General features: G+C 51.0%; 6 protein-coding genes across 6 annotated transcripts; 1 reads left to right on the top strand and 5 right to left on the bottom strand.

Moving 5' to 3' along the window:
• Positions 1 to 130: 130 nt before the first annotated feature.
• On the bottom strand, positions 131 to 677 carry AA0111_g5762 (hypothetical protein; the record flags this gene model as incomplete). The annotated part of the gene is made up of 2 exons (XM_028651910.1): positions 131 to 274; positions 339 to 677. 2 exons carry the CDS (start codon positions 675 to 677, stop codon positions 131 to 133), a joined length of 483 nt encoding a protein of 160 aa, XP_028506890.1.
• A 587-nt stretch (positions 678 to 1,264) lies between these two features.
• Positions 1,265 to 1,558, bottom strand: AA0111_g5761 (hypothetical protein; the record flags this gene model as incomplete). Its single annotated transcript, XM_028651909.1, has 1 exon — positions 1,265 to 1,558. The coding sequence occupies one exon, from the start codon at positions 1,556 to 1,558 to the stop codon at positions 1,265 to 1,267; it is 294 nt and encodes a 97-aa protein (XP_028506889.1).
• A 280-nt stretch (positions 1,559 to 1,838) lies between these two features.
• AA0111_g5760 (hypothetical protein) lies at positions 1,839 to 2,746 on the bottom strand (the record flags this gene model as incomplete). Its single annotated transcript, XM_028651908.1, has 2 exons — positions 1,839 to 2,649; positions 2,703 to 2,746. The coding sequence occupies 2 exons, from the start codon at positions 2,744 to 2,746 to the stop codon at positions 1,839 to 1,841; spliced, it is 855 nt and encodes a 284-aa protein (XP_028506888.1).
• Positions 2,747 to 3,179: 433 nt separating this feature from the next.
• AA0111_g5759 (hypothetical protein) lies at positions 3,180 to 3,899 on the top strand (the record flags this gene model as incomplete). Its single annotated transcript, XM_028651906.1, has 2 exons — positions 3,180 to 3,708; positions 3,778 to 3,899. 2 exons carry the CDS (start codon positions 3,180 to 3,182, stop codon positions 3,897 to 3,899), a joined length of 651 nt encoding a protein of 216 aa, XP_028506670.1.
• A 203-nt stretch (positions 3,900 to 4,102) lies between these two features.
• On the bottom strand, positions 4,103 to 8,760 carry AA0111_g5758 (hypothetical protein; the record flags this gene model as incomplete). Its single annotated transcript, XM_028651905.1, has 7 exons — positions 4,103 to 6,068; positions 6,117 to 6,299; positions 6,348 to 6,458; positions 6,505 to 6,837; positions 6,885 to 8,173; positions 8,223 to 8,298; positions 8,351 to 8,760. 7 exons carry the CDS (start codon positions 8,758 to 8,760, stop codon positions 4,103 to 4,105), a joined length of 4,368 nt encoding a protein of 1,455 aa, XP_028506671.1.
• Positions 8,761 to 9,778: 1,018 nt separating this feature from the next.
• On the bottom strand, positions 9,779 to 10,902 carry AA0111_g5757 (hypothetical protein; the record flags this gene model as incomplete). The annotated part of the gene is made up of 2 exons (XM_028651904.1): positions 9,779 to 10,811; positions 10,865 to 10,902. 2 exons carry the CDS (start codon positions 10,900 to 10,902, stop codon positions 9,779 to 9,781), a joined length of 1,071 nt encoding a protein of 356 aa, XP_028506777.1.
• Positions 10,903 to 11,343: the final 441 nt, after the last annotated feature.

Genomic DNA, 11,343 nt, shown 5'->3' with positions numbered 1-11,343 from the left:
ATCGCCTAGCAGTGATTGCCAAAATGAAGCCCGTACGCTAGATGCAATTCAATGATACGTTGCCTTAGTAAATATAACGCCATTGTGAACAAAGAGGTGACCACATCTTCATCTTTTCTACCCTCCTTACTCAGAATCCCAACCCCCTTCTTCTGCTGAAGCCCTTCGACATACTTCTACTACTCTCTAGACCCATGCCAACCCCGCCCAAGACCTTCATGGCCTTCTTTCGACCAATCAGCAACTCTTCCAGTATCAAGCTCACCTCCTCCATCTGCAAATGTGAAGCAATGGAGTCAGTGTACATCTTACATTCATTCCAAAGCGAGACAACTTACTTGCTCTTTGAAGTCCTCCATCGCTTTGCCCAAGCACACACCTTCCTCCCATATGTCAGTAAGGTGGCTTTCGCTCAGGTCATCGGGTTTAATCGTCTCAAGTGGTTTGACGACGGTGGTAAGATGGGATAGATTTGCAGAGACAATAGCCGCGCGGCGGTTCAGAGCACTAACCCTGGAGGGGAGGTCGACTGGGGAGTGCATGGCAGTGGGGATGGAGAGGTCTTCGTAAGAAGGGACAGGCGTGAGTTCGGATTGGTATAGGTAGCCATGGTCCCAGGAGTAGTTCTGCTGGCGGCGCCTTAAGTGACGAGAGGTTGGGGACGATGGACCGAACATTTTTGTGGTGAAGGTCGCTCAAGATCACCGTGATGGATAAGACAGGGTATTACTCTGGTGCTCGAAAGAAGGGAGTGGATGCTCAGTCTGAAAGCTGGTATGCCAGTGGGATGGGAGGTGTTTGATATATCTGATTGGAGTTGTTATCACTGATTAGGTGGAACAGAAGCTATGTCATCGGGAGGCTGCATTGGCAAATGTTTGCGCTTAGAATAGCGATAGTACTTATCCGTGATAGTTGTTTGTCAAGTTTGTGCCGTGATCCTGTAGCGCGAACTCTGTATGAAGAATGCGTACTGGAAGTGTGATTTGGGCAATTGAGTTTGTTGGCAGGCTGCAGTCACGAATTTATGGCACAATGCTATACCAAAGGCATTAGGGTGCTCTATTTGCGCGCAAGTGCAGCTGACAGGTGCTTCAGCAATCGTGCAAGTTGTTTCGTTGCTCATTGCGCTTCTGGAGAGGTTGCTTGCTGCGGATGTACCAATCCGACCAATACACAAGCGAGATTGTGCTTCCTATTCTTTGAATGCTTAGAGGTGAAGGAAGTATACCTTGGCGTATCATTTCCTTATCCTATTTTCCGGCTAACCAGGATCGCCCTCCTCCGCTAAAAAGACATCCTCTCTTTGCTTTGCTTGTTGTTCTCCGTGCTCTTTCTCCTCAACCTTTGCTCTTGCTATGGCAGCATCCTCATGTTTCTTCATTCGTTGATCCGACGCAGCCTTCTCCGCAGCGTCTCGCTTCTCCTGCTCCGCTCTCTCGGCATCTTCCCCCTTCCATACAGCTCTCCGTTGTAGTGCTGCACTCTTACGCGCGTCGTTGGCTACTATGCTCAGGTCGTCCTTCGAATCTTTGGGATCTTCAGATTTTCGAGCCATACCTTGTTTATCTGAATTTTGTCCACAGCAGGTGATAAGAAGAGATGAGGCGTACTCTGAGAACGAACTATGTAGTATGAACTGTATACACTGCATTGGGTCAAGTGAAGAGATCATGTGGCGGTTGATGTGGTATTTGCGTGGATCCGCCTCGTGATGCTCAGGCAGTCCTCAAGCAGTCGCGTTATCTGGATATGCGCGATGATATATTATTTCGACATACCTGATATCTGTATATAAGCAAGTCTTACATGGCAGCTTCATCTATCTTCATCGGAGCCTACGCAGCCCTCGGTCTCTCCCAAGCCTGTCCATCGCTCATCTCAATACCTCCTGTCACACCTGCCTGTCCCAGCTTCTCAGCATTCCATCCATCCTCAGGGGGGATTGGGCTTCGAACCTCTTTCTCTCTTCCCAATCCCTCGACACCTACAGGCCCGTCACCCCAAATCAAATACTGCGCTGCGAGGCCCAGATCACAGCATGCCTGGAAGATACCACATGCCTTGAAAGCCCAAGGTACTTCACCATTGCTACTAGCAAAGAAGAACCACATCTTGAACGTATCACCAATAACCCAGTTGACAATAACGCTGGGTCTGAAGCCTTTGCACCCGCGTCTCTGGTAATTAGCCCAGAGTTGCGGGAGCGGGAGCGTAGCCTCAATAGTCAACGCAACCATACCCAGCAGATCCGTGTACGGGACGAAAATGCTTGTCGACGACATGACCAAGTGCAGCACCAGCAACACGCCGGTAAAGTAGGTGATGAATGTCCAATAGGGTCTCGGCGCCCTCCATTGCCAGAAGTCGTATGGGCGGTTCGACACATCTTTATGTTGGAAGGGGAGGTGCGAGGGCGGCGATCGGTTCGTAAGCGCGACATGGAGGAGGAGCAGGTGGACGCATATCATGAGGAGAGCCTGGACGAGCAGCGAGGTGCTGAAGTGGGCGCCGAACCAGTAGTAGACTTTCAGGATGCTGGCGACGAGCATGATGAGCGGGATGTCGAGGGAGAAGCCGGCAGAGCTGCGGGCTCGGTGCATGCTGTAGATTTGGTCGCCATAGCTGGTGATTGGACTTGTTGCTATGCTGCGAGGGGTGCGTTAGAAGCAGGAGAGCGCTGGCGGATGGTGGGTGCATACAATACGGGCGCAATGTTCTTCACAATGGTGCTGATGAAGAACATGGCGATGGTCGGGTGCTTGGCCAGGCGGTACACTTCGGAACGCCGGTGGAGCTGTCGGAATCCTTCGAGGTCCCCTAGATACTCCTTTTACAACGCTTGAGTGACCGACGGCTATGGGTTCAACGCACACGCGACCTCGAGACCGTTTGGCGCAATTGGTCAGGTGGTGAGGCTGGGACAAAAACAACAACAGCGGACAAAAAGGAGAGTTCCGCAATCTCCGCTAATTTAGTGGCCGCTGGGGGCTGTAGGGTAGGGCTGACCGATAAGCTTTATCGCGTCTGCGTCATCGCTGTTTACATGGGGTGCTTTCACCCATCTTTCTTTCATCTAATCGTACAATTGATCGTCTATGGACGCTATAAACCTCTACCACCACCAGTATTCTAAACCTCAGCCTTTGCATACTCCTATCGACCGCCAAACCACCAAAATGTCACATACAGCATTCTTCTACGGGACCTTGATGGCACCGCCCGTCCTACACCGCGTAATATGGGGTTCGCAAACACCGCCCACACCCGCCCACGCCTCTCTCCTTCACATACGCCCAGCCATCCTTCACATGCACCGACGCCACAAAGTAAAACAAGCCGACTATCCTGCCATCCTCCCTGTGGATTCCCCCTCGTCTGTCCGCGGAACCCTAGTACAAGGCCTCACAGACGGCGACATCTGGCGACTAGACATCTTCGAAGGCTCAGAATATCAACGTCAGAAGGTAAAAGTCAAGATCCTGCAACCCAGGGGCCAAGGCAGCAACACGGAAGAAGGCATGGGTGACCTATCACAAAGGGAAGAAGACAACGTAGAGGGCGAAGAAGCCGAGGCAGAAACCTATGTCTGGATAGCAGGCGCACAAAGGCTCGAACCAGAAGAATGGGACTTTGCAGAGTTTGTTAGAGACAAAATGAAGCGGTGGGTGGGCAGAGAAGCAGCCGAGACGGATGAGGGATTCCAGGGTAGGCCTTCTATCAATGGTATCTCTCCCGGCAGAGGGAGGGTATGCCGGCAATGCTGACTGCTTGCAGAAGTCGACGATGCTGTCGCAGCGCTTGATGACCCTACAGGCGGACGTGGCGCCAATGGATCCATATCACGACAGTTGACCGAACAAGGTAAAGAAGATAAGATTCTCGAAAGTGCTGTATAAATATTGCACGATAACCTAGTTGTGCTGTGATATCGGGCGCGCTGCCACAGTTGCACCTAACTCGCGACATGCTGTCCTTCGCTAATCCTTGATATATAACGCCTTCACCATTCCAAGATGGGTCTGTATTTTCCGAATAAAAATTCGCAATCACCATCGCAAGATATATGCAAGACATGCTTTGTCCCAAAAAAGAAGAAAGACTAAAGAAGGAGAGGATCTTGTCTCGACCCTCCATTCTGCGCAACCGGACCCTTTTCATCAGGCTCCGGGGTTTCTCTTACAACGGATCCGTCGTTGATTCCGTCAAGTTGCAACTGATTGGTCGACTGTGAGATTCGTTCTATTGAGTCAGATCCCTCTTCGTCTCTGCGTTCCAACGGATCATTCCCTTCGCCAGGAGCAGGAGCCGTTGAACGCTGGGCCTTCTTTCTGGGATGGCCGTCTTCGTCCATCCGTGTTCTGAGCGCACTATCAACAGGACGTCCTTCGCGTTGACCATGTTTCGGATGTTCGCTGTTGAACGACGAACGCGAAATTTCTTCCAAGGACGGTGACGGGTGAAGCGTCTGTTTCGAGCGTGGATGATGCGATGAGAGTTTGCGCTGAGCAATCGAGGTTGCTTGTACATGCTGGCGATGGGTAGCGCTTACGACCTCGACCTCTTGGGAGTCGTCGATTTGAATTGGCGCATGGGGAACACTACCTTCCCGGCTGCGTGGAGTTGATCGCTCGCTTGTCGCATCCCCATCGCGAGCTCGCCAGGGCGACCTAGTGAACTGCCGCTTCGCAGTCGGCGATTCGACTTGATTCTTGTCGTCAACCTGTCTCCGACGTTTTTTGGGGTTCGATGTATCGAGTGCACCGCCAGTCTGATGCAGTACTTTGACTGGACGCGGTGATCCGTTTGAAGTAGTCTGACCGTTGTGCATGGACCCATGCGATTTCGGGGTTCTGCTAGGAATACGCACTTCAGGGTGGCGCTTCGGTGTTTCTTCTGGACGTGAAGTGATCATAGTTGGCTTCGCAGGAGACGTGGAAATTGGCGGTGAGTCAGAAACCTTGCTGATAATTGTCTGTGGGGACTGTGGAGTGGAAGCCGTCCGCTTTGTGTCGAGGCTAAACGGTGACCCAAGTCTAGGTGGAAGACGGACGGGCGAGTGGACCTCTAACGATGCAGGCTGCACATTCCTGTTGTGAGGTGATTGTTCAAGCTTTGGCTCTTCTTTCTGTGATTCTTCATGGTTGGGTCGGCTCTGATCCCCCGATTCTTGTATCGTCGGAGCTGGTGACTTTTTCGAAGTTGCAGAACCCTTCTTGGCTTTCTTCTGTGCTTTCCTATCTTCCTCCTGCTTTTTGTAACAATCAAATATAATTTGACGCATCTTATGCCGCATCTCGGATGGCTTAAGCTCTGGCCAATCTTCCCGAGCTGACATCGATCCCGTCAGCAGCTTGTTCTTGAAATCATCGGGATTTTGGAAGAATTTCTCAACATAGCCAAGGAGATAGACACCGCAGTCAGTCCAGTTGTCCTGCATTGGAATCTGCGTATCCTTTGGATAATAGCCATTTTCCTTGATGACGGCTTTCATTCCACGCTTGTGATCACCCTCTGCTATTATCCAGTCTTTGAGGGCGCGGACTGCTCCGGATCTAGCATTTCCAGTGAGGGAGTCCAGGACTATGACGACAGGCTGATCGGGATCTCTTTTGGGTACGGATTTGCGTTTGACCTTGGCCTTTGTGGGTGGCGTAGCCAACTGTAGATGCGACAATATTCCTTGGTGAGCATCTTTTGCAACTGCATCGACTGGCCGCACAGTCGAAGGCCCAGCTCCTGGATCTTGACGTGCTAACCCTGTTTGGGTAACCTCGAATGTATCAGACGCTTCGAGTCCAGTATCTTCGCGATCGACGAGGGATAGCACCGCCTCATCAAAAAGGTTTGGCTCCTCGTCGCTCGGCTCAGCTTGCGTTTCCGGAATGACAACAGGTGGGTCCGGAGACAATGCTATTTTCCGAGTCGTAACCGCTTCAGGTTTGGTGGTTGACGTTGAGACGTTCGATTCCTGTGGTTCATTTGCCTGAGATGCATCGAAATCTTGGACTATCGGCTTGCGCTCAATTTTCGACACGTTACAGATGATTGCCAGGTACCAATGTGATCTAACAATAATTAACACATATTACGGAACTCACCACATCCTGACTTACTGGTTTTCATTGATAGGCACAACAATGTAATCGTAGCTAAAGATATCGGTCTTAGACGTCCACCTTTCAACAGCCTTGTAATCGATCGATTTTCGACCCGAGTTCTCCGTCAGCTTGGTAAAAAAGTAGGTATTGAAGAAATAAACTTTATCAGCAGGGACGTTGAGCTGCTTGAAGAGGTAGCTAGGTGAGTTAGTAATATAGATATAGCAAAAGCTAGTCACTACCTACATCATGTAGAAGTCGATCAAACTGTCATTCATGTATTCCTCTTCGTCCAGACGGGGCAGATCATCGAAGTGTACTATCGCACGCTGGCGACCTTCACCAAATTCGAGAGATCTTTGAATTGATTAGTACAATGCTGTGCTGGCAGTTATAAGCTTACCTAGTCCACGGTTGCCCAAGTCCTGTCTCGACCGAATATTTGGGTACGTCCGAACGTGTAGGCACATCATCGACATAGTGAATAGGGGCTAATCTTCTTGCGCGTGATGTTCGAGTCGATCCCATCCTTGCGGTACTCACATCGGACGTAGCACTAGCTGCAGTTCCGTCTGCAACGCGCTTCAGTTGATCCAATAACGGTGTGTTTGACGTGTCATTGCCTTTTCGATTGAGCGTTTTCGATTGCTCCGTAGGGTCTTCTACCATCGCGGACGTGCCAATCTTGTCATTCTTCGGCTGCAGAGGTCTTTTGAATAGTTCGACCATATAATCACTGCGCCCTCGTCAACAAAGCTCTTGGGGCAGCCTGGAATGACTTACTCTGTCTTTACCAAGTACGTCCCAGTCAGTGTCATTGAACGTGCATAGTCATTAAGGAAGTGGGAAAAACCAGGAGTACCAGCAAACTCCAGGTCAAAGATGCCAGAGTTCCCGTCGTGTCTCCGAGGCCCCTGTAATCGGACGCGGCTGGTATCATCTGCAAGCACCTTGTTGATGTCCTTGGATAGTATGACGATGTACGTTTCATAGCAGCCGTCGACCGGCTCCCATGTTTGCACACGTAGGCCTTCGTCCTTGTTGCTCTTCAAGACCAATGTAGCATGGCCGTCCTCAGATGTTGATCCCTTACCCTCAAAGTCGGACGACCTTGCAAACAGTAGTGGCCACGACTCTTCTATGACATTTCCGCTAGCGTCTGTTTTGACTCTACTGTTTGCGGTTTGCTTTTGCTTTTGCTTGCAAGGCGATTTCGATCCTGGCTTTGGGGGAGTAATGGCAAGCTCATCTGCGCTATAGCTATCGGTAGTTGATTTGGCTCGCTTTGGTGCCGATCTATGCTGTGTGCGAAGGTATGCGCTCTCGACGTTTGCAGGCTGCTGCTCCATCTGTTCTGACGTTGATTCATTGATACGAGCGTTAGGAAAGAAACGAGATGTGACTGGGCCAAGTTTATGCTCAGAGCTACCACATCTCGTGGGGCTTTGTTTCGTCTCGCCCTGTTGAAAATCTTGCAAGATAACCTGCCGATTAGCACGCGCGCCAGGGCTATTTGACAGAGCACCACCACCGAAAGGGGAGTGTCGCAAGTCACCTTTAGGTGTATTAGAACTCAAGTTCCTTGGCTTCCTCTGAGAAGATTTAAGAAAACTGTCGACTTCTCGGAATTCGCTTTTCGATTGGAGCGGCCTAAAGTCGCTGATAGTGCTTCCACTTCCAATGCTCATCCGTGATTGCTCAGATCTGACTGGACGCCTCTGGTCCTCTAACGTGCCCAAATTTGTGGTATGTACGGGATGAGATACCTCCAATACCTCATCGTCATCATCGTCATCTAGTGTTATGACATGGTTGATCTTTCGTCGTTTTCCCGGTGTAGCTCCACCCGATAGCGATTCATGGCCATCTCGTGAAGACAAGCGACGAGATGGTGTAGCCGATACTCTTTCTTCTTTATGCTGAAGGTACGCAAGCTGTCCCGCGCCATGCACCTGGCCTATCAATGGTGGAGGTGGGCGGTCTTTCTTTCCATATGTTGTTGGCTTTCGGCTCGGTACGTTGGGTCCAGTGTTCATAGTATCTAAAGGTCTAAAACCGCTATTTGAGCCAGGCTAAAGAGCATCAGCATGAAATACCAAGGACGAGTTGCTAGTGATATACCTTTGAAGTCATGGTGCGTTTCGTTAGCGGCAAATATGACCTTGGATCCGGGAGATCGACCGCATCGGCTGGTTTGCTTCGCACAAGTCAGCCTCTTCTTCTGCTCCTCATATGTAAAGGAGAATTACGTGTAATCTCCAACTAAGCGCTTCTCGTCCTCGCTCTTTTCCGACTTCTGCAACCGCGAACGATGCTTCTCCAGATGTGACTCTTTGTGGGTGGGTCGACTTGGACGGCTCGTGGGTGAGGAGAGGTCTACGACAACGCGCGAGGTTTCTGGGGCGGGTGGTGAGTCCCTAGAGTAGGGATTTGGAGGCAAGTTAGTACCCGACGGCGATTCGGCGACGGCATCGTTTGTCTGTAGCGACATGGCATTAGCTTGAGGCGCGGATGGCATAGGTTGAAGGTAGAGTGTAGCAGCTGGACTATTCGAGACCGCCGTACAGCCTACAAGGAAAGGCGCGCGTACGTCTTCGTTCGTGCTTCCGAAAGAGCTTCCGGCAGCGGCTCGTATGCCGTTGAAGAAATTAGTGAACATTGGTGTAGCATCGCGGTGGTAAGGCGACGAGGAGCAGCATCATTTGGTGAGTCAAGCGGACTTGGAGCTGTTCGAACGGGTTGCACAAGCGCAGACGCGCATCGTGGGGCATGCGGAGGTGAAGGCGCGCCAGAGAACGACTTGTCGGCGGTTGCGTCCGTGCGTTTTGCTCTGACGTTGACGTACAATTTTGCTGATTTATGCAAAATATTTACAGCGTGCTTAGATGTACGATATTTGAAACCCTGAAAGTATTTCGATACCAATCACAGCGAATTACTCTAGAGCGATCTTCTGTACGAAGTACATTTCAGAGAAGAAGAGACTCTTTGTTGTAGACGCTCCAGCGCGTTTCGCCGAAACGGCGTCACTTTGCAGATCAGATTTGAAGACGTTAGCCCATCATATGAGTAAGCTTAGAAGACCAACTTATGGATTCCAATAGTTTGATCGTTGTCACCAAAATATGCGACAAATTCTTCTCCAGTACCTCGATATGTGGCTGGGCAAGCTCCAGGGCTTGATGCTACCCAAATTCCTACGCTTCGCTATGTAAAAGTACAAAGAACAGAGATAACGCTAAGACAATGTGCTGCGCCATACTTGTGGTTATAACCCAAGTAATGTACGTCGACACTTTCATGTTAATCAGTGTTCCAACAACGACGGCCCCGATTAGGCGCTGGACTATTGTGCGCTTCAGTCAGCAACAGAAGCGAGTAGTATCTCTTGTAGACGGTGCTCGATAGCAAGCACCCATCATCTTGGCGGTCGACTTTGCGAAGAAGCCGCCTCTGCGACACACACCCAGTACAGCTCGGATCGGCATTGTGTTCGGTTAGAGGCCAAGGATCGACTTGTTGGAATCGTACTCCGTTTGCGCTCTCCAGCTTATGTGGTCTGCGCCCATGATGACGGAGGCAGACAATGAACGACTGCAGAGCGTCCAGGGAATGAACGGTTGATCTTGCGACCAACAAGAGTTTGGCCTACAGACCGTCGCTGAACTGAGCTTCCCCTAAGAGCCCCCTGTCGATTTCTCCCGTGACTCATCTGTAGAGACTACCCTCCGCTTTTCGTGCTGACTCTTCTCGTGGCGAGCCTGGTCGATGGCCGATCTCTGAGCGATACTATCGTGGTGACTCCGCCATACGATATTGGTTCCTTCTGGCAATTTGAGGACCCGCCTGATTGTGTCTCGTATCTTGACATTTTTTACACCATCGCTCTTCGTCCAGATGCTGAAAACATCCTCGCCACTTCGAACGCTTAAAACAAAGCCGCAAAACTCCTCACCAGCATCCAGGAATTGATCGCCGACAAGTGCTAATAAAAGGTCCTCCCAGTAGCGGTCCGCTACGCCCTTTTTCAGACGCATAATCCATTTCCCACCCCGCTTGTTCTCGTCGTCCTCCCATACCGGCCGTATGCCTTGCTTGAACACGTGGTAATCTGAGACGGAGGGTAGACTCGAGGGACGCTTCAGGTGCGAGAAGACTTTCCAGAACTCTTGCGCTGTACTAAATTTACAGAGAGGCACGATTGACTTCTCGTAATCGACGTTCTTGGCCGTAGGTGGGCGGTACCATACTGCCCAAGTGTACTTGAGCGGCCATGGCGCATTGAAATCCGGCGGCGCAGACGGAGTCGATGTGTTTTCCGGTATTGAGGCCGTAGATATTGATTCCTTGCGTATGCTGTTGACCACCTTGCTCACAGGCTTTTCTTTCTTGTCCGAGGGTGTCGCGGGCGAAGGAGATGACATGGCGGCCGCTTTGAAGTCAAAAGCAGTGCCAGGCGTCTTGGGCGTCTTAGCAGCCGACCCAAAGGAAGCGAATGCGCCCGAGCCCAGCCCGAACGCAGAGGAGCCCCCGGTAGTGGGCGATGCTAAGCCACCAGGTGTCAAGGGCGATATGGCGTTGAAAGGGTTTCGACCACCGTGGGACGAATCGCCACCAAAGCGTTTAGTGGCAGAGACGGTACGTTGGTGCGGCTCGGACTTTTCGCTGCTGTTTTCGGAATGTGACATGGAGAGGGAGAGCTTGCTGGTGCTGTTGGTGGCTGTCAGTCGAGAGAACAAGGATGCGGGGATGCAATAGCATACTTGGAGCGCCTAGTCCACAGATTCTCCCTGTTATCCATTGGCAGCAATAACAAATGAGTATATAATACAAGGCAAGAAAGTTAAGTATCCAAGGCTTGGTGGGAGTAATGAGCGAACAAGCAGCAGAGGAGCTGGCGGGCTAGCGAACAATGTGCGTCGAAAGATATGCGGGGTGTAGTTTGCGGTAATGGTTGTGTGTTGCAAGAGGGAGATCTGTCACGTGTTGTCGGTACGATATTGCGGGAAGATGTGGCGAAGGCGGAGTGTATGTGATTGTCGAGCGTGGTGGGATGGATCGTGTGCAATGGCGGATAGTGGTGCGTTCTGAGAAAACGTTTGAGAGGTTGGCACTTGCAGCTCAGGCGCGCGCCTTCCGCGGCAAGGATGTGGCTTAGTCATCTACCGAGCTCGATAATCTCTTCTTCGCCGGCGCGTCCGTCTTCTTCTTTTCTTCAACACCGGCCTTTGACTCGTATCAT

This window comes from Alternaria arborescens, assembly GCF_004154835.1.
Source record: "Alternaria arborescens strain FERA 675 chromosome Unknown contig_11, whole genome shotgun sequence".
Taxonomy (NCBI): domain Eukaryota; kingdom Fungi; phylum Ascomycota; class Dothideomycetes; order Pleosporales; family Pleosporaceae; genus Alternaria; species Alternaria arborescens.
This window is presented reverse-complemented; position numbering and strand designations above follow the sequence as displayed.